Here is an 18,218-nt window from a genome sequence, read left to right as displayed (position 1 = left end):
GTCCCCACAGGCCAGGAGTGTGGGCTACAGTGTAGCAAAAACCCAGAGCAGTGGCAGGAAAAACGCCAGGGGCTGGGCAGCAGCAGCCCGGCTCCTGAACAGGCTTAAGGATCCCCTGAGGCACCCCCTCAGGTTTCCCTGAGGCACCCCCACAGACGGTAACAATCCCTTTTTTAGTGAGGCAGGGCGTTGATAAGGTACAATGGGCACTCTTAGGAGCAGAGCTGACGGTAGAAGAAAGGCGGCAGACAAAACCCTACAGTGGTGGGAACTCTCCCCACAGCCAGCCCAGCCTGTGTCCCCTATAAGTGCTGAGAGAAACAGAGCCAGCAGCTGCCCCAGCCGCTTTTTTCCCAGCCCAGTTCTCTGAAGGAAAGAAACCCTCAGGTAAGAGTGCAGCCAGCTGCCTTCCTCCCCTGAACTTGGCAACTTATTTTGTGTCTCCCAGGTACCCAGTCATTATTGTCTCTTAGCAACAAAAAACAAAAAAACTAATTTTAGAATAAGAAAATTCCCCAAGAGAAACAAAAGGAGAACTCCTAAACCCCGCCATCTTGGTTGAAAAAACAGCTGTTTTCTCATCACCAAGCAAACTGAACAGCCCTACAAAGCATAGTATTAAAGCACACTTCTGTGTGATTTGCTCTCTAGAAACATCTACCCTTCATTGTGGTGGGTGCTGCGCAGACAGCACGAGAGTTCTTGTGCTGAAACTCTGAAAGGATCAAAAGCCAAATATGAAGGCATTGTTGCCACTTACATCAGCCAGCACACATATCCCAAATGTCAGAACATGGCCTGGGAATGGGTAACTCCCTTAACTTGTGGAGACTTTTGGAGCATTGATTTGAGGCCCTGATTGGAGCTGCTCTTGAGTTCATGTGACATCTCTCACACTGGTGGTTCTGCAGGGGTCTGAGCCACACCCAGCAAAGCTCAGTCCTATGGGGTGTTCTTTAGAGTGGGGGAGCAACAAGGAACATCTGTGGGATGCTGCTGGCCATGACACTGATTTTGATCCAAACAGTGACCCACTCTGCATTATCGTTTATGACATACATATTCTGCAGGAGCTCTGGCTTTTGTTTTGGGTGTTGATTTGGCAGCTGGATTTTAGGAACAATATTCTGAAACTGCAAAATTCCATCTGAGCCGTGTAATGCTGACTTGCTGAATAATCTCTCATGTTTTCCTTGGGGCTGGTAGGCCTGGGAAGAAGTTTTGTGCTTCTGCCGTTACTATGGGCTTTTCCTTTGCAGTGTGAAGAGACCAATTCAGAAAGAGTGATTTGGAAGAGCATTGTTAAAAAAACCTGACATTTTCAAGGCTAAAACTTTGTGGGTAGTCAATATTGACTGACTTTAAAAACCTTAAAATTCTTGAAATGCATTTTCCATTTTGCTTATGTATATAGGGATCTTTATCAGAAAAAAAGAATTGGCACAAGAGGAGCTTCCTTTTACTTCATTAACAAAGGAAGCAAATGAAGCTTCCTTTTGGTGCCTCTGGGAGTAGTAGATTTGGTTAACTACGGGTTTATGGAAAGCTGGGTACAGGCACATTTACAACAGTATTTTGTACATAATATGAGCTAGAATATACAGAAATACTAAACATCACTGGGCTGGGTAGACTTCATCTTGAACAGGACCCAAAAGCAGAGCCTGGGAGAATGAGCACAGTCGGAGGTTGCTTTTGCTGTGAAGGTGTCCTTAGTCATACAAAAAGCTGAAATTTCTCTCTGAACTTAAAGGAAAGTTGGTGCAACTCTGTTTTTTAATTTTTTATTCAGGCTCCTAAATTGTTAATGTGCATTAAATTTGGGGTTGGCATGCAGCCTCACAGCACTCATCCTCAGATTGATGTGGGGTGTTGGACCTGCTTGCAAGTGGAAGCTCTTTGAAAATGATGAGGCCTGAAATGTGCTTCTCCTGCCTCTCCATTCCCATGGAGTAAGGCTTGCTGGATCTCCTCGTCCCTCTTTAATTCCCCCAGCACACATGTTCTCAATTACTGCCTGCATTGAAGCTGCAAACATTTCTTGTGCATCTAACTTTCTATACTGACTATTGGAAATATATTTTAGCAATTTGTGGGAGAACTGTTATGTCCCATGCTGGGAAAATTGTGTTTATGATTCCTGTAGGAAAACAAGTCCACAACAGATTTTCTGTTTCTTCATCCTTCTTTATGTATCTTGGAGCAATATTGTAAGAACCTCTTACCCCCAGTGCATTGAGTATGTGTTGCTCTCATCTTTGAAATAAAAAGCATATGCTCTGCAGTCTGTGTTTTTCATTGCTGTCCACAAAATAATCACTGGGTTTTGGCTGATCACAATAATAGCTACTATGAACCCCAAATATATGAGTTTGGATGTACAGCAGCATTACATTTGATGAAAACTTAGTTGAATTGTAGTGTTGGTAGGACTTAAAAGTCAATATTCTGCAGCAGAGGGCATTAAAGGAGTGATAGTATAATGCCTGATTTGGAGGGGAAAAGGAGATGGGAGTTAGTCTTTTTCTCAGTGTGTGCATTGTTCTGATAGGATAATCCTTCAGGATCCAGGTGGTATCATGTGTCCACAAGCCTTTGTTGTACATTAAATCATACTTTATTTTCAGCTGTAAACCTTAGGACCCACACCCACATCTGTAACATGTTTCTCAGTTCAGATTTTGGGTTGCAGAAGAGAATTTTGTGGTTAAGGAAAATGCGGTGTTGTACTCCACCTCTCTTTTGTGCTGAAAATTAGTTCAACTCTGACAGTGATCAGGGGATATTGTTACTGCTGTACAGACAAAGTTTTTAAAGCACAGTTACCTTCTGCTTAAATAAATTATGGGCTTGTTCAAATGGAAAAAATTACTTTTGCATCTCATCTGTGACTAAGTTGACTCACAATAGAGGGGCCTCTGAGAATGCCCGCACACAGGGATCGCAAAGAGAGAAGAGGAAAAGGTGTGTCTGGATCAATTAGTTAATTGCTAGATAATAAATGAATACTCTTTGCCTTTGCACACAAACTAAACCTCTTTTTCATTTACTCTCCAACTTCCCCTTCAGAGATTTGCTGACAGCATTCTCTCCCAAAGCAAGGAGCTCTTGCCATTTGATGTAAACACTCATTGAGCCTCTGTGGAGATTTGAAAAATTGCTTTCCTGTCATTAACAATGATAAATCTGTAAACAATATTGTTAAAGATGCTGGGGGGGTAGGCATCAAACCAAGAGGAACAGATTAAAGGAATTTAAGAAGTGATATACACTTTTACAGCTATGCTCTGAGAAGGAGACTGTACAGGCAGCCCTGTACAATGCATCAAATGTAGTTTCATGAAAATTATTTTTATAATTCTTGATGAAATTTGGGGATTTAGGGGTTTTTGCTATTGCTCTGCTGCTTGTCCTGGGATGATGTTGCACCAACTGAGGCACTGCTGTTTCTGATGTGTTGCTTTAAAAATGCTGGAGGAACAACAGCAATAAAACATGAGCAAAATGCCTGAGATGCTCATTTAATTCCCATTAGCACAATAAATGTGAATATGATGAGGTTTGTTTTGGTTTTATATCCCCATGCTTCTCCACAGGGATGGTTTAGATCTGTATCAGAAATGGAAGCTGAGTCATAGGTTGGCCAGGAGGACCAGAATGGAGCAAGGCATTTGATCTGAGTTTCTGGAGCTAACAATGTAACTCTGGCAATTTTGGAGGGAGGTGTTTTTTATTGGCAGTCTGTTGGGTTTTTTTAAGTGGTTAGGAGTCTTGCTTCATTGTCCAATTTGTAAATCCAAAGGACCTTGCCATCTATATTAGCAGACTGAAATAATTCCTGATGTAATTTATGGATTTACCTGAAAGAAAAGAGAGCTTTCCTGCCTTCCATGCAGACTTGGGTCAGTAGCAATGGCCATAACTCCCCTGCTTGCCCAGGGCAGTGTGCCTGCAGCCGTGGGCACTGGATCCTGTAACCCAAGGGCTTTGTTGCTGCCTGCCTCAGCACTGGGCCAAAGGTGCTCCCATCCCAGCAGGCACAGAGGCTGGGAACAGAACCAGTTGCAGGGATCAGGCTTAGCAATGGCAGCCTGTCCTGCAGCTGTCCTCACATAGCTGGCTGTAATGACTGGAGGAACGTGTTATCTAAGGTAACTTTATCTTTTTGGATATTTCTGTTACAGATAGCTCTCCTGTCTCTTGGGTCTGAGGGTTGTGACACTGTTCACACTTCAGGTGTCTTCATCCCCTCTCATATTTATTTGTTCCTAATTTTTTTTTTTTCTGGAGGAGGAGAAGGATGGAAAAGCTTTTAAATACAGGTTTTATATTCTCAGAGAAGAATGTGCTGAGAGGCCTTGTGAGCAGTTTTCTGTTCTCCCCCCAGGTGCTCTGGGCTGAGAGGATGTGTCTCTGTCCTTCCTGCATGCTAACAGTTATTATGGTTCCCACTAGTGGTTTTACAGTAGGTCAGTGTAGCATAGGCAGATCCTCAGCAGAGCTTAGGATGGCCATGGCTGGTCCATGTTTAAGGCTCTTGCTGTCCCTTGATGCTGACAGTGCTGTGCTGCTTTGGTTCCTGAAGAGACTCATGGCCTGCTGCAGATGATGTGTGTGTCTGCATTTTCTCTTGTGCTATGGTTCACCTTCTGCCTAAGCTTGCCTTAAATTCACTTTATGCTGGTATTGAGGTTCCAAGTGTTTCATTTTGACATAAAGAGCAGCAGATGATTTTCTTACCAGTCTCCTGGCTTCGTGGAGCTGCATGGCACTCTGATAGTGTTCTGCAGCTCTGCACTGCCCTGGCAGGAGCTGCAGAAATGTCTCCAGTGGGGAAGTCCTCAGAGGCAATAGGAGGGATGATGGTTTGATCCTCTTGAAGGGACCTCCAGTTCCCATTTACAAGAAGTGAGCATGGAGTACTGTGGCCAGAACTGGAGGGGCCCTGCCTCCAGCCAGGTGGAGGACAGGGACAATCAGATCTACTGAACTGTGTGGATCTGTGGCACATCAGAGCCACAAGCACATATAGCTTTAGTTGACACTGCTGCACAGTGCACCCTGATCCCATCCAGATATGTAGGGACAGAATCCAGCTCCATTTCTGCAGTGACAGGAGGATCCCAACTGTGCTGGAAGCTGAAGTGAGCCTGACTGGAAATGAATGGCAAAACCAGCCCATTGTGCCTGGCTCAGAGAGCCCCTGTGTCCTTGGCATAGATGGCCTCAGGAAAGGGTATCTCAAGGACCCAAAAGGGCATTGTTGGGCTTTTGGGGGAGCTGCTGTGGAGACAGAGGAAATTGGGCTGAACACCTTGCCTGGTCTCTCAGAGACCCTTCTGCAGTAGGACTGCCGAGGGTAAAGAGCAACAGGTAATGATTGCTACCACACCAGTGCCCTAACAGCAGCACTGCACCAGCTGGGACTGTGGGACCCCATCCATGGGATGAGTTGAGAACTGGAGAGCCAGAGAGTGCTCAGCAGGACTTGCTCACCCTTTTAACAGTCCTCTATGGCCTCTATGTCATTAACAGCACAGGTGTTCTTTACTGCTTTCCAAATATGTCTCACAAGATGTTGCAGTGGATCTTCCTCTTGTCATTATTTATAAACTGCAAAAAGAATCAACAAGAATTAGATGATTAGCATGTGTCTTATTCTGTGATAAGAATATATATTGTCATGATAACATACAGAGTGAAGCATACAAATCCCTCCTCATCTCAAATGGGAAGACAGCCTGGAACAAATCCCAACAAATTATGTCTTTCATATTCACACAGATGAGCTTGCTGCTACTGCTTCTAAATTTCTATTCAGTTCAACTGCTTCTTTGCAAACTTCTGTGTTACTTCCATTTGACTTCCTTGAATGGCATTTAGCCATGGCTTCCTACATGTGGGGAGACCAGCTGCCCACGTGCTCCTGGAATGAATCTTTTCCATAGGGCAAACAGTTTTGTAACTCTTTACCCTGCTGAGATAACAATTCATTAAGCAGTTTCCTTATAAATAAGGAGGTAGGACTTGTGGTCTTCCTTAAATACATTGTCTGTACTGAACTTTCAAATGACTCGCAGCAATATTCCCAAAAACTTGTGCTCTGTGTGTGACCCAGAACAAACAGAAGTCACATTCATCCCAGTATTACCACTCTTGTGATCTCAGCAGACCTGGGAGACCAAATAGTCTGGAGGAGACACTTCTGGTGTGGACCTGCAAGCACAGCCAAGCACTCCACTTGCCTGCTCTCTTCTCCCATGGAGACTGGAGCAATGTTTGCAAACTGAAATGATGCTGTTGCTGCATCCCGTAGGCACTTTCCTGCTCTGTGCAAGCTTGAGTATTTCTTCCATACGCAGTGTAAGCTTTGCAGTTTCAAAGATCTAATCTAATAATAGATTGGTCTACATTTGTGGCATTGCCAGAAAAAGGCATATGTTGTCAGGCAGTCAAAGTCAGCAACAGTGCTTAAGTGGAAATGTGCTTAAACACTGAGAAGGCAGAAATCCAAAATGATCCATCCAAGGTTTGGCTATTAGGAAACTAAAAATACTGTCTTCCTACATATAGGGTTTCCACGTGTACTTAGAGAAATACTGTTTGTCTGATGTCTCAAAATTATTAAAGGGTAATTATTTTCCTTTCTTGGCTTTGGTGTTCACTTTTAAATTCAGATAGCTCTGTGGTCCTGACCTTTTACAGAACTGCACTGAGTTGGGGATTGGGCTTTGAGGTGGTATATGAAGATATGAGGTTTTGACATGAGTTCTGAGGCAGCAATTATGGGATTTCATGTGTACATATCCCTTAAATATCAGCATATTTAGATGTGCGGCCAGAAACTGGCATCTGTCACAATCATTCTTCTGCTAAGGTCAGTGTGTGCACACAGACACATATTACTGTTCTAGTAAAAAATTCTTCCATAAATGCCATCGCAGATCAGAAAAGGTTAGGGTTTTAATATTAATGTTTTCTCTTTTAGGACCTCTAGTTTCTCCCTACTCAGCATGCATGAGACTCAGTCAGGCAGTAGTAGCAAAGAGTTTTATTTCAGTGACTTCTCTAGGGAGTTCACCCACTGTAACAAATACTTCTGCCTCCTGGAACCCACCTGAAGCAGCATCCTAGAAGTCCTTTTTGCCCAGCTTGTACTATCCCTTGCACTGGTAGTAGCCTCGTGCAGTTTAGAAGTGATGGTAGAAAAATTGAGCTGCTGCTATTTTCTGCTTCTTTTGGCACTATTCCTGGAGAGAGTTGAGTTGGTAAATGTGGCTGTCAAAGCAGCTATTACCAATGACACAAAATAATTAAGTTGTGGTTTCTATTGTGGTGGGGCCACGTCTGTATTTTATAATGATATGTCTGTGCTAGGAAGGAGTGTTATGCTTGATTGTTGTGATGGATGCTTCCAGGAAAACAGGACAGGTCTCTAAAGGCAGGTTGTCTAATACTTTCCATGTACATGAAATCCTGTTGGTTACATGGCAGACCACTAATTGAACTGTGTGTTGTTTCCTCTCAGCTTTCTGATGAGGTGATGAGGAGGGCAGCATCCATCTCATTTTTCTCCCTGTTGCTTTTGGAGGGGATAGCTGCCATGTTTGTTCTTTTCAGCCAGTCAAAAGAATGCTGAAGCCAGCTTTTCATCTGATTCTTTATGAAGTGAATGCTTTCATTTTTTTGATATCTTGAGCCACCAATATGGGGTTCCAGACTTTCAGAAGTCTTGAAGACTTTTGGACACAGATGCCCAGCAGTGCTGAGAAGCCCTGGTAGTCCCTGGTTCTTGAATCCTGCTGAGCTGTGCTTCATGCAGAAATTACACTGTGAAGATGCTGTGAAATTTGGGGGCCTGGAGAACAATCTCTTTCTTTCTCTCTTTCTTTTTAAATACTGGGCTTTTTCTAGTATTTAAAATATTTTCTGTATGTTGTCTCAGATAAACTTGAGAGTATTGTAGTGTAACTGTGAAATCCTGCTCTTTGGTTCTTAGAGACACATGCTCTTCCTGCTGCACTCAATTTAGAGGGAATCATTTCTCCTGGTCTTAGGCAACAAACACAGTCAGTCCATGTGCTCTGGCATTCTCTTGGAGGGGCAGGGAGCCCTGTGGGTGTCGAGGATGCTGGCCAGCACTGTGCTGATGCTCTGCTGATGCTCTGCTGAAGGTGAACATGAGCTTGCAAAATGTCATGCTGACCTTCCTGCCATTGCTGGGGACCAGCTAGATAGAAGCTGGGTTTTTTCAGTAGATGTTGATGTACATATGTTGGTGTGTCAGGGGGAAAAAAAAATCTTTTCAACTATATGTGGTGTTAAGCCTTAAGGCTGAAGCTTTTTTTGTTTGTGCGTCTGCAGTGGAAGAATCCCGTGTCACATTTGATTTGTATCTCCTGTTAGAGGTGACATTGTGTTAAATGGTGAAGGAGCTGGGGGTGCTGCACTGCACATAGCCTGTGATGTCAGAAGATGGAGCAGGACAGAGGCCACAGGGGGTTGGGCAGGGGGACAGCTCAGCCTTGTGTCCATTGGCTTGACGGCTGCTACCACACTTCTGTACCAGGAGCACCCCAGTAAGGGGAAAGGACCAGCACAGGGAACTGGGATGCTGTCTGCTGGTGGCAAAAGCCTCTGAAGGAGCAAGAGATACTGGGACTTGGTTGAGAGGTTAGATGTCCAAGCTTGATAAGGCAAGAAACTTCAGTGGGCAAAAAGGTGCATGTGTGAACCGTGGAAATGTTTTGGAGGGTGCTGGAGTGAGCAGTCAGTGATCAAAGTTTTTTCTCTGTGTCAGTGCAACACAGCAGGTCCTGGATGCAATGGGAAGCCTTAAGGGATATGGTAATTAAGAAAAGTAACTAAGAACTAACTAATAAAAACAATAAGAGTTTTACCAGCTTCATTTTGCATAGGCAGGCAGCAGGGAATATGGGTCACACAGTATGAGCCACCCAGAAATAAAATCCAGGTCTGTTAATGCCTCAGGCCTCTCCATAAACATCAGACTGTGACTCTTTCCTTCAGCACAGCTTGGATGGGAAAGGATTTCCATTTTAGGTGGAAGATGAGTCTCTGCTCAGTCCAGGTCCTAATCATGTTCTCCTGCTGTTTGCCTTTGCCAGATGCAAGTTCTTCAGCCTCACAGAAACCCCTGAGGACTACACCATCATTGTGGATGAAGAGGGCTTCCTAGGTAAGTGTCAGCACATGGCACTTTGGTATCCAGCATGGGCTGGATGAGGAAAACATGTCATCTCACTGTGACTTGACTGTAAACCAAAATGTTTGTAAAACAAGTCTGTTTGTAAGTGCTGGTAGTGCAGCTCTGAAAGGTGCTTTGATCACTTAAGCACACTGTCTCTGCTGCTATGCTGTACAAGGCAACTCAGACATGGAATATAAATATATTTGAATGCTGGGAGAGGATCACACACAAGTCTTAAAGAGTAGTTAAAGCAGGTTTGAAAAAGCAAAACCCTCTGCATACAATTGCATTAAAATGAGCTAGCCTGTGTCCCCAAGCCCCCATAAGTACACCACATCTTGCATTTCCAGCTTCTGTGAACCCCTGTCTTTGAAAGGAGCACTTGAATAGTTTGTATCATCCCTACAGCCTGCACAATGCTGTGGAGTTGTGGTTGGGCTCCTTTGGCTCATCTGTGTAAGCTGTGATTCATCCCCCTTTCCTACACCCACTCTCCCTGTACTAAGTGTGCCATCTTTGCCTGGGGTGGCTGAAGGGGTCAAAGGGGGAGTTGATCTTGTGTCACAGAAGGTGGTTGGCATGTGCTTGAGAGCTGCAGATTCTTGGCATTGTGCAAGAGCTGATGTAGAGAATGGTTTGGCCTTGTAAATGGAAATAGTTTGTAATAAACTTTATCATGTGTGGAGGTTTTGTTTGTAACGGTGTTATTGAGGTGAGGGAATGAGGAAGTGCTGGCCAGCTGTTATTATTTTTGTTCAGTTACTCTTTCTGTGTTTGGAATTAAAAGTCAGAGAAAATTCATAAAAATATGAAAAAAAAAAGGATTTCATTCCTGAATAGGAATCAACTCTTGAGAACCTTCTTGAGACACTGTAATATTCAATGGTTTTGTACTATCCAAACTACAAGGAGAAAATTTGAAACGACACCATCTTTATTTAGTACAGAGTTTTATGATCAGTAACCTTGCTGAAGCTGGCCCTTTTCTGCTTCAGGAATACTCACAACCATGACAGAGCAAACTACATTTTAGACCAACACAGTGGTACCTGAAGATTTTAGCAAATTAATCAGTAGACTGAGAATGCTGAATGGATCTTTACAGCTGTATCTGTTTATAATTTGAGAGTTTTTAGGTTTGATTGAAAGTCTATGCCATGTACTTTTGATCCCAGAAGAGGTGACAGAGGCTTCTGCTACCAGAGTGTCCCTTGTTGTATTTTTTAAGGGGTATATGCGCAAGAATTTTACTACCAGCGGTAGTGTTAGCTTTTTTGTAATCTGTAGCAACTGAAGAAAATCAATTCTAATTTGGTTTTGCCATGATAGTAGGATACAGAGCCTCCCTCTAACAGCTTCATTTTAAGTGAAGGCTCACTAAAGGAGGAGAAAGTTTCTGGGTTATTTTCCAAGGGGCACAGAACATGGCACAGCAAGAAACCCAGGGATTTTCATTCTTAGGAAGGAGCCTGTGTCACTGAATCTACAGGTGGGATGTGCCAGGGGGATGCTCATCTCCAGCATCGTGTCTGTGTCTGACATCCATGGCACTCATTTCTCTGCCCACTTGGCATGACACAGATTTTTCAATTCAGTCACTGGTGACAAGGTGAATTGCAACCACTCCTGTAGAGCCTCACTGCAGCAGCCACACTGCTCTTTATCTCTCTGGAAATTATACTATCAATTAAACAAAGGTGAGCTCAAGCAGTGGTCTGGCTCATCTGTACTGAGCCTGTTGCACTATCTGCCATTGGTTGTGCTCGAAGCAAATCCCAGCTCTGGCACCACCACTGTCCTCAAGAAGCTGCATGTCCCAGGTTGTCTCTGTGAACCAAGCAGTGCTGCTGCAATTCAAAGGAGCAGTCCTCTCTGGATCTTCTGTTTCCTTGGCTCTCTCTGCCCCCTGAGCTTGGTGCTGAAAGTCACAGTGCCCACGCACCTTCCTGTGGCTGTGGTTTGGGCATAGAACATCCCTGGTTTTTTTTCAAATACACTGTGTGCAGTTGGGCTGCTAAAGCAGGGCTTTGCAGGAGACAAGATCAACTTCCAGGGAGTGCATGGGAAGGAGGGAGTATACTAAGGCCATCCTCTGCTACAGTGTGGTGTGGAAGCCAGGTGCAAAACCCAACCTGTATAGTACCACAGAGCTGCTGGCTTCATCACCTTTTGTGTGCTTTCCCTTGTAGGTGAAGGTCTGCTGGTGAGATCTCTATACACCCCATCCTGCTAACTCTCCTGCCACAGTCCCCATATCCTTTGGGTTTGTGTCCAGCCTATGTTCTTCTTTATGAATTGTCACCACCACATCCAAAGCTTCATCTCAGGGTTAGCCCTGTGTGCAGTTCCATCCCTGCTCCTCAATTCTGTGTGGTGTAAGTTTTTCATAGTCTGGAGAAGTCCAGAAGAAGTCACAGTCTAGCTAGAAATGTCTCAGCAAGAGAAAGTTCACTTTTTCATTGTATAGCCTGTAATCAGCACATGGGCTTGAACAGATTCAAAATCTCTGAGTTGCACCATCCCACCTTCTTACAAAACACTACCAATTATGTCTGCCTCAAGTGCATCAGCTGCCTCTTGTCCTGAGTAGTGAGGTGCCAAATTCAGCTCCAGAATTACAGGGTAGATCTGCACCTTTGATGAGCAGTTCAGATAGCAAATCCAGCAGTAAATTACTTCCTTTTTCTTTCCAGGTAACTTTTCTTCTTGCGGTGCTTAACAAAATCCATGTAAGTCTCTGAAGGATAGGTTTTTCTATGTGGGAAATGAGAATCTTTCTTTCTCAGGCACCTGTATGAATTTCTGCTGCAGCAGCAATGAGAAGCTTCTGTTAGCTGGCATCTTCCATGTTAGCCAGCCCCTTTCTCCTGCATATCACAAATACCACTGATGGGAAGAGAGCAGACTGAAGAAATACCAGCACTTCCATCAATCCTTGAGGTTAACACTTAAAACATACTGACATGCAGGAATCATTCTCAACTATTTTGTCAAAAAAAAAATCCCTAGGCTTGTTGCACTGAGAGCAGCAAGTTGGGCTGGTAAAGCGGTTGTTCTTTTTTCTCCCCAGAAAATGTCCACAGTACAAAGCTGTAACCTGCTTAAGCATTCATTGTGCTGAAAGGGAATGGCTACAGCCTAATTCTTGGCTTTAATTCCCTGGTGGTGAGGTGGGGATTATATTTGCACAGAACCTTGTTTGTTCCAGTGGCTGTTTCTTGGGCTTTGGCCTGCTAAATGAGAAAGAATTTTATTCAGCAAATAACCCAGGGAACTGTGCACAGAAAGCTCTTTTCTTGGATACTGAGATGAACTAGGAGGAGAAGTTTGACCATGGGCCCTCCTTCATGAAGACAAATATCTCAGCTAGAGGGGTGCTTGGATAGCCATGTATGGTCCTGGCATTTATCCCCCTGCTGCACAGCCAGCACATGGCAGAAAGGTGGAGTGGCTGCTGCTCCCTGAAATACAGGAATATTTGTTTAGCTGGTTTGCTTTTTTCTCCAAAGTTGGGCTGAAAGCAGGAGCTGTTTCTGCATGTGCAGATACACCATGGCCCCATGTTCTCTGCATAGTCTGTTCCTTTTTCAGAGAGCAGCAAGGACAGGTTCACTGTCTCTGGGCAGCTACATGAACAGAGCTCCTGGTCTTGCTGGTTCCAGTAGTCTCTGTTTATCAAAGGTTTTAGCTTTTACACACTGAATTGAAACACATGCCGTCACACCTGGAGGTAACCATCATCTTGGAAACCCTGTTTATATGCACTGGGAACATCTGCATAAATGGGGCCTGGGACAGTCTGTCACCCAGGTGAAGCTGTCCTGAAGATGGATTATTGTAAAGCAACGTGTTGCTAACATTTTCAAGGTGAGGTTACTGGCTTCCCACCCTTGGCACTGGGTTGGTGTCCCTTGTGTACAATCTCTCATGTATGCAGTGAACTTTGAAGTTACTGAAAAAGAAATCAAGTGCTAGAGTCAAGGGAGGAGTGAATCACTGTGATTTTCAAATTGGTAAATGTGCATATTCTAGGTTCAGAGAAATTTGGGGTGAGGGAAACACATCACCTTCATGCACTTTGGTCTTCTTTCTGCTAGAACTGGTAAGCCTATTTCATGTAGATTATTGCAGTCAGCAGACCTTAGGACCTGGCTGATCTCTTCTGGATCAGAACCAGAGAGGAAAAGCCATTTCAGTACTGAAGCAGCAGTGAGAAACATCCTTCTGAGATGCAGATCCACTGTGTGAACACAGAGCAAGACTCTTGGTCTCCTCACACTGAGGTTCATCTGCAAGATGGGCATGACAGTCCTTACTTAAACCTTCTTTGGCTGCCTAATATGGCAAGTAACTTCTCTAGCCAGAAATCCATTCATTGACACATTTTCTAGGAAGAGATTCTTAGTCTCAGCTCATGCTTTACAATAAATTGTCCAGTACATTAAAAATAATGGAACTATTTGAACTAACTCAGCTAGTTATAGTGGCAGAAAAAAATTCATTCTAATAAGAAAAGGATAAAAATGTAAAAACCATCTTCCTGGCAGTGCATTGTTTTTATAACCATCATCCTCAGACAACCCTGTCTGACCTTGGATTCAGGACCATGACATACTTTAGTACCACATTGACTTCCTATTTCAATAACATCAAAATGGTAAATTGCTTTCAGTGTCCTCTCTCTTTTCCTGTATATAAACTGGGTGAGAAAACAACTTATAAATAAGTCAGTCCAAGCCCAGAGCCCATCTAGCTAGGAGCAATCTTTATTTAAAGTTACAGAGGGAAGCAAGCTAATAATTGCATCTGGTTTTCTGAATATTCCTTCAATAACTATTTTTATTTTATTTTTGATTGCCCAGTGACTAGGCCTTTGTATCTGAGGCACGGTGGCATGAGTTGCTTGCTGGCATTTATAGTGTTAGATTCCTCCCCCGGATGGCCAGGAGTGCCTGTGGTTGCTAGGCAGAATGTGTTTTTCTCTTCTAAACACTTGTACAATCACTGTCTTCTGATCTCTGTATTGGCTAGACTATGCTTTGTCTGGGGTTTTTAGGTTCTTAAGTAATGTTGTATTAATGACCTAAATTCAAATTGAAATGTGGGGATTTGATTATTGCCTTATTAGAAATATGTGCTTGGTTAGGGAGGCTTTTCCTGCAATGCATCTCTGCTGATATGGATCAATAAACATTTTGGGGGTCTGTGATTATGTGGGATTTCTGCCCTCTCCCAGGAGGCAGTAGGGTTTGGTGGTTAAAGCTTTTGGGGGAAGGGAGGAAAATGAGAAATATATAATATTGCAAGGTCTGCTTTGCATCACATGGGGAAAGGAACACTTCTTCTTAGAGCTTGTATGTGAGTGGGTTTGCAAATTTTGACAGCATATATTATTCCTTATGTTTGTAACCTGCCACATAAAGTCTTTTGGTTCAGTTTCTCTGCTCACTCCTATTTAAAGAAGTACTGCATAAATAATACATATTTTTCACTGTTTCCTCCAGCAGATGGGTGTGTATTGATATCTATTTTTGTTTCTCAGCCTGTGGTGAGAAAGCCAAGACTTCTCTTCCTGAACCACTTGACTGGCCATGATTTCTTCCTTTAAATTTATTACATCTTGGCTGCTCCTAGTACTTTCCTAAGTCCAAGATAAATGAGCAGATAGATACCAGGGCTTATTTTTATCAACCCCTCTCATAAATGCAGGACCTACAAAGCTTTTCTGACTGAAACAATGGAACAATTCATTGGAATTTTAGATCAGGATGCAGCTCAACAGAAAAGTAGCAGCCTTCCTTATATTTTTTTTTTCACTAGAGAGCATTTGACCATCTACTTGTTCTTCCACTGGTACATTTCTGTTTTTTTCTGAAGGGTGGACTTACGGGGAGAGGGTGGCTTGCCTTGTTTGTATTGGAGTCTGCCAGCTATGAGGAGGCATGCCAGGGTGCTAAATGTGCAAGGAAGGGCCAAGGCTGAACACATGCTCTAAGACCTTTTGAAGCATTTATGTATTGTAAGTGCTGGTAAGACTGTGATTTCTCATATTTCCCTACTTTTTAAGTGAATTTTATATGGGGCACTTGGTGAGAGATGGGTAAGTGCTGTTGTCCCCTGTCATAGGCTGAGAAGTGAAGCACAAGGAAAGCTGAGAAATCAGTGGGACAAGCAGCAGAATGAGTCCCTTTTCCCATGGCTGAAAACACTCAACCATCAGTTCCCAATCTTTGCTAGCTGTGAATCTACTTTACATTTAAACCATACTTTTCTCAAGTTCACAACCTGGACAAGGAAGTGGATTTCTTCCACCCTGGCATCTCATAAATGCTATGGCCTCAGTCTAGAAATGGAATCTTCAGTAACCCATGGAAAAAACAGTCTGTCATCATCTGCAAACAGAGAAAACATCTCTTTTGTGGTAATCATTGCAAAATTCCAGTGTGCAGCACTCCCCAGGGTTGGTCTCTGAGTGGGTTTGCCAGATGTTCTCATGAGTGCAGGAGATGCCTCAGGTTTCCCAAGGATCAGCAGTCATTCATCAAGGTGAGAAAACTTCTGTTCCTGACAGGCTTGGAGGATTCTCCTGATCAAGTGAGATTGGAAAACCAAACAAACTCAAATCCTATCTGTAACCAGACAGAGACTCTCAGGCCCCAAAACTTCATCAACTTTATTTTCTCCTGGTGCCAGTGATCAATCTTTTCCAGCTTTCCAGGTACAATATCTCCAGAACTAATGATGGATCAAGGGTAACTCATAATCCCAGTGCAGTGTGTCTAGTTGTTTGGTTTTCACTAGAATCAGTTAAAATCCGTCTGTCTGACTCTAGAAATGCAGACTGATGCATGTGCAAACTAGCAGCTCTCTTTTGAGGAGAATTTGCTTGATGCTTTGAGCTAATTCTTGTTAAAACAAAGGGGGAATGTGGTCCTGTGAGGTCCCCAGGACAAGGTGAGAGATGAGAATTTGACTCCATGTTCTCAGAAGGCTGATTTCATATTATATTGTATTGTATAATATTTTATTGTATTGTATTATAGAAATTATATACTAAACTATACAGAAAGGACACATCAGAAGGCTAGAAAAGAATGATAATGAAAGCTCCTGACTCCTCAGAGTCCAACAGAGCTGATGGTGATTGGTCATTAATTAAAAACAATTCACATGGAACCAATCAAAGATACACCTGTTGGTAAACCATCTCCAGACCAAATTCCCAAGCAATCAGATAATTCTTGTTTTCGTTCTTTTCTGAGGCCTCTCAGCTTCCCAGGAGAAAAACCTGGGCAAATGGATTTTTCAGAAAATGTCATGGTGACAGGGGGATGTTTTGTTCTTTGATGCAGTATTAAGCTGATGGTGACACAGTGGCCAACCATGATCTTCTTCAGGCTTTTGGATAATCACAGTTAGAGTTTGTGGAAGGGGTTCTCCAAGGGCAAGTAAGCCTTTCTGTAGTGAGCAGCTTTGTTATTGCCATCACAAGGTGAAGGCACAGGGAACCAGAGCACCATGGTGAAGTTCATAGATGTGCTGCAGGCTTTTCTGTTTCACCTTGGACAAGTCTCTCATTGTGTCTCAGTTTCCTCATCTTAGAAACAGGGATAATCCAATTAAATCACCTCCTAATAGGTCTTGTAAAAAATAATTAGTAAACATGTGAAATGCTTTGATAATAATGTAACAGGCAAAGGCCATTGTAAATAATAACTGAAGGAGTTTCTGTCCCCCAGGATTCCCTTTTACAATGGGTGCACTTGCAGCCTAAGGAACAAATCAGGTCTGTAGTGGAACAGATTAGAGATTATGGCAGGAAAAAATACCCTTTATGGGGAAAGTTACATAATCTTTTAGAAATCTCATATTTTAGCTTTTAACCTTGCACAGGATTAATACTCACAACATCAAGGTTACAGTCATACAGTTAGGAATTTAGTGACTCCATCTTCAAGTCTTGTTTGAAATGTAATTATTTGCTCTACACTGTCAGTCCAGTGAAATCTTGTCTGAAATACTGTCTTAAAAAAGAAGAAGAAAAGGTTGGGGGTTTTGCTATTTTATTTGAAAATGCAGAAGGAATTGTAAATGTGAGCCCAACTGCATTGGTTCTTCTTTTGATATTCTTTTATTTCTGTGGGTGTTTTTTGAGTGGAACACGCTACCTGTGTCCCCTAGCTGGCAGTAACCAGAGCTGGCAACATTGCCTCTGACTGTGTGGGCTGGGTCCTCTCCACCCCTGGCTTGCAGAGTCTGTGAGCAAAGCCTTTGCCAGGAGTTTTTGAAACACAGGGAAAGTTTTGTCAGGAAGTGGGAAATCTGCTGATTTCTGCAGTTCCTGTTACTGGATTGTCAGACATAAAACCCTCAGTTCTTTTGGGCTGTGGATCCCATTTGCTCGTGAAGCAGGGGGAGCAGAGGCTGCCATGGCAGTGCTTTCCTGGCTGGGAGAAAAAATCATGGTTGACAGGCTGGGAAGGACCCAGCTCTTGATCATAGCACAGAGATGGCACTCAGGAAACAATCCTGCACAGGACAAATGCACTCACAGCTGTGCTCTGAACACATCTTGAGCCAAACTTTTAATCTTCATTGCTTGTCAATAAAGAAAAAAGCCAATTTTTGCTCCCTTCTTCATTCTCATGAACAAATGTCAGCTTTTGGAGATTGAATGTGGTTTTAATTTTCCAGGTTTGCTCGTTATTAGTGGTATGCTATCCTGTGAAGAGGAAGAAAGAGAGCAGCCTGATTTCCTGAAAACTGACCAGAGCCTAACCTGGATTTGTCCTCCCAACCCAGCTCTCCAGTGAGAGTGGACATAATGATTATTTTTGGAATCTACCTTACCATGTTCCACATTTTTAGCCAAACATAATAATGATGCTTTGTTTGTGGAGTGTATTTATACTTCCTCTCTTATGAGACCTCTGTGAGGTAAGAATTATTTTCTCCCACATAAGAGGAAACTGATAAAAAGGAGACCAAATTGCTTGTTTCAGGTCAC

At 43.1% G+C, this 18,218-nt stretch overlaps 1 protein-coding gene across 1 annotated transcript in view; it reads left to right on the top strand.

Moving 5' to 3' along the window:
• CASTOR2 (cytosolic arginine sensor for mTORC1 subunit 2) overlaps positions 1 to 18,218 on the top strand; it is a 119,386-nt gene that overhangs the window by 53,276 nt on the left and 47,892 nt on the right. The window contains exon 2 of the mRNA XM_005425124.2: positions 9,129 to 9,199. Coding sequence (XP_005425181.1) covers positions 9,129 to 9,199 — 71 coding nt within the window. The remainder of the gene's footprint in view (positions 1 to 9,128; positions 9,200 to 18,218) is intronic.

Source organism: Geospiza fortis, unplaced genomic scaffold (genome assembly GCF_000277835.1).
Source record: "Geospiza fortis unplaced genomic scaffold, GeoFor_1.0 scaffold59, whole genome shotgun sequence".
NCBI classification, from domain to species: Eukaryota; Metazoa; Chordata; class Aves; order Passeriformes; family Thraupidae; genus Geospiza; species Geospiza fortis.
Note: the sequence above shows the minus strand (reverse complement) of the source record. Positions and strands in the feature narration are given on the sequence as shown.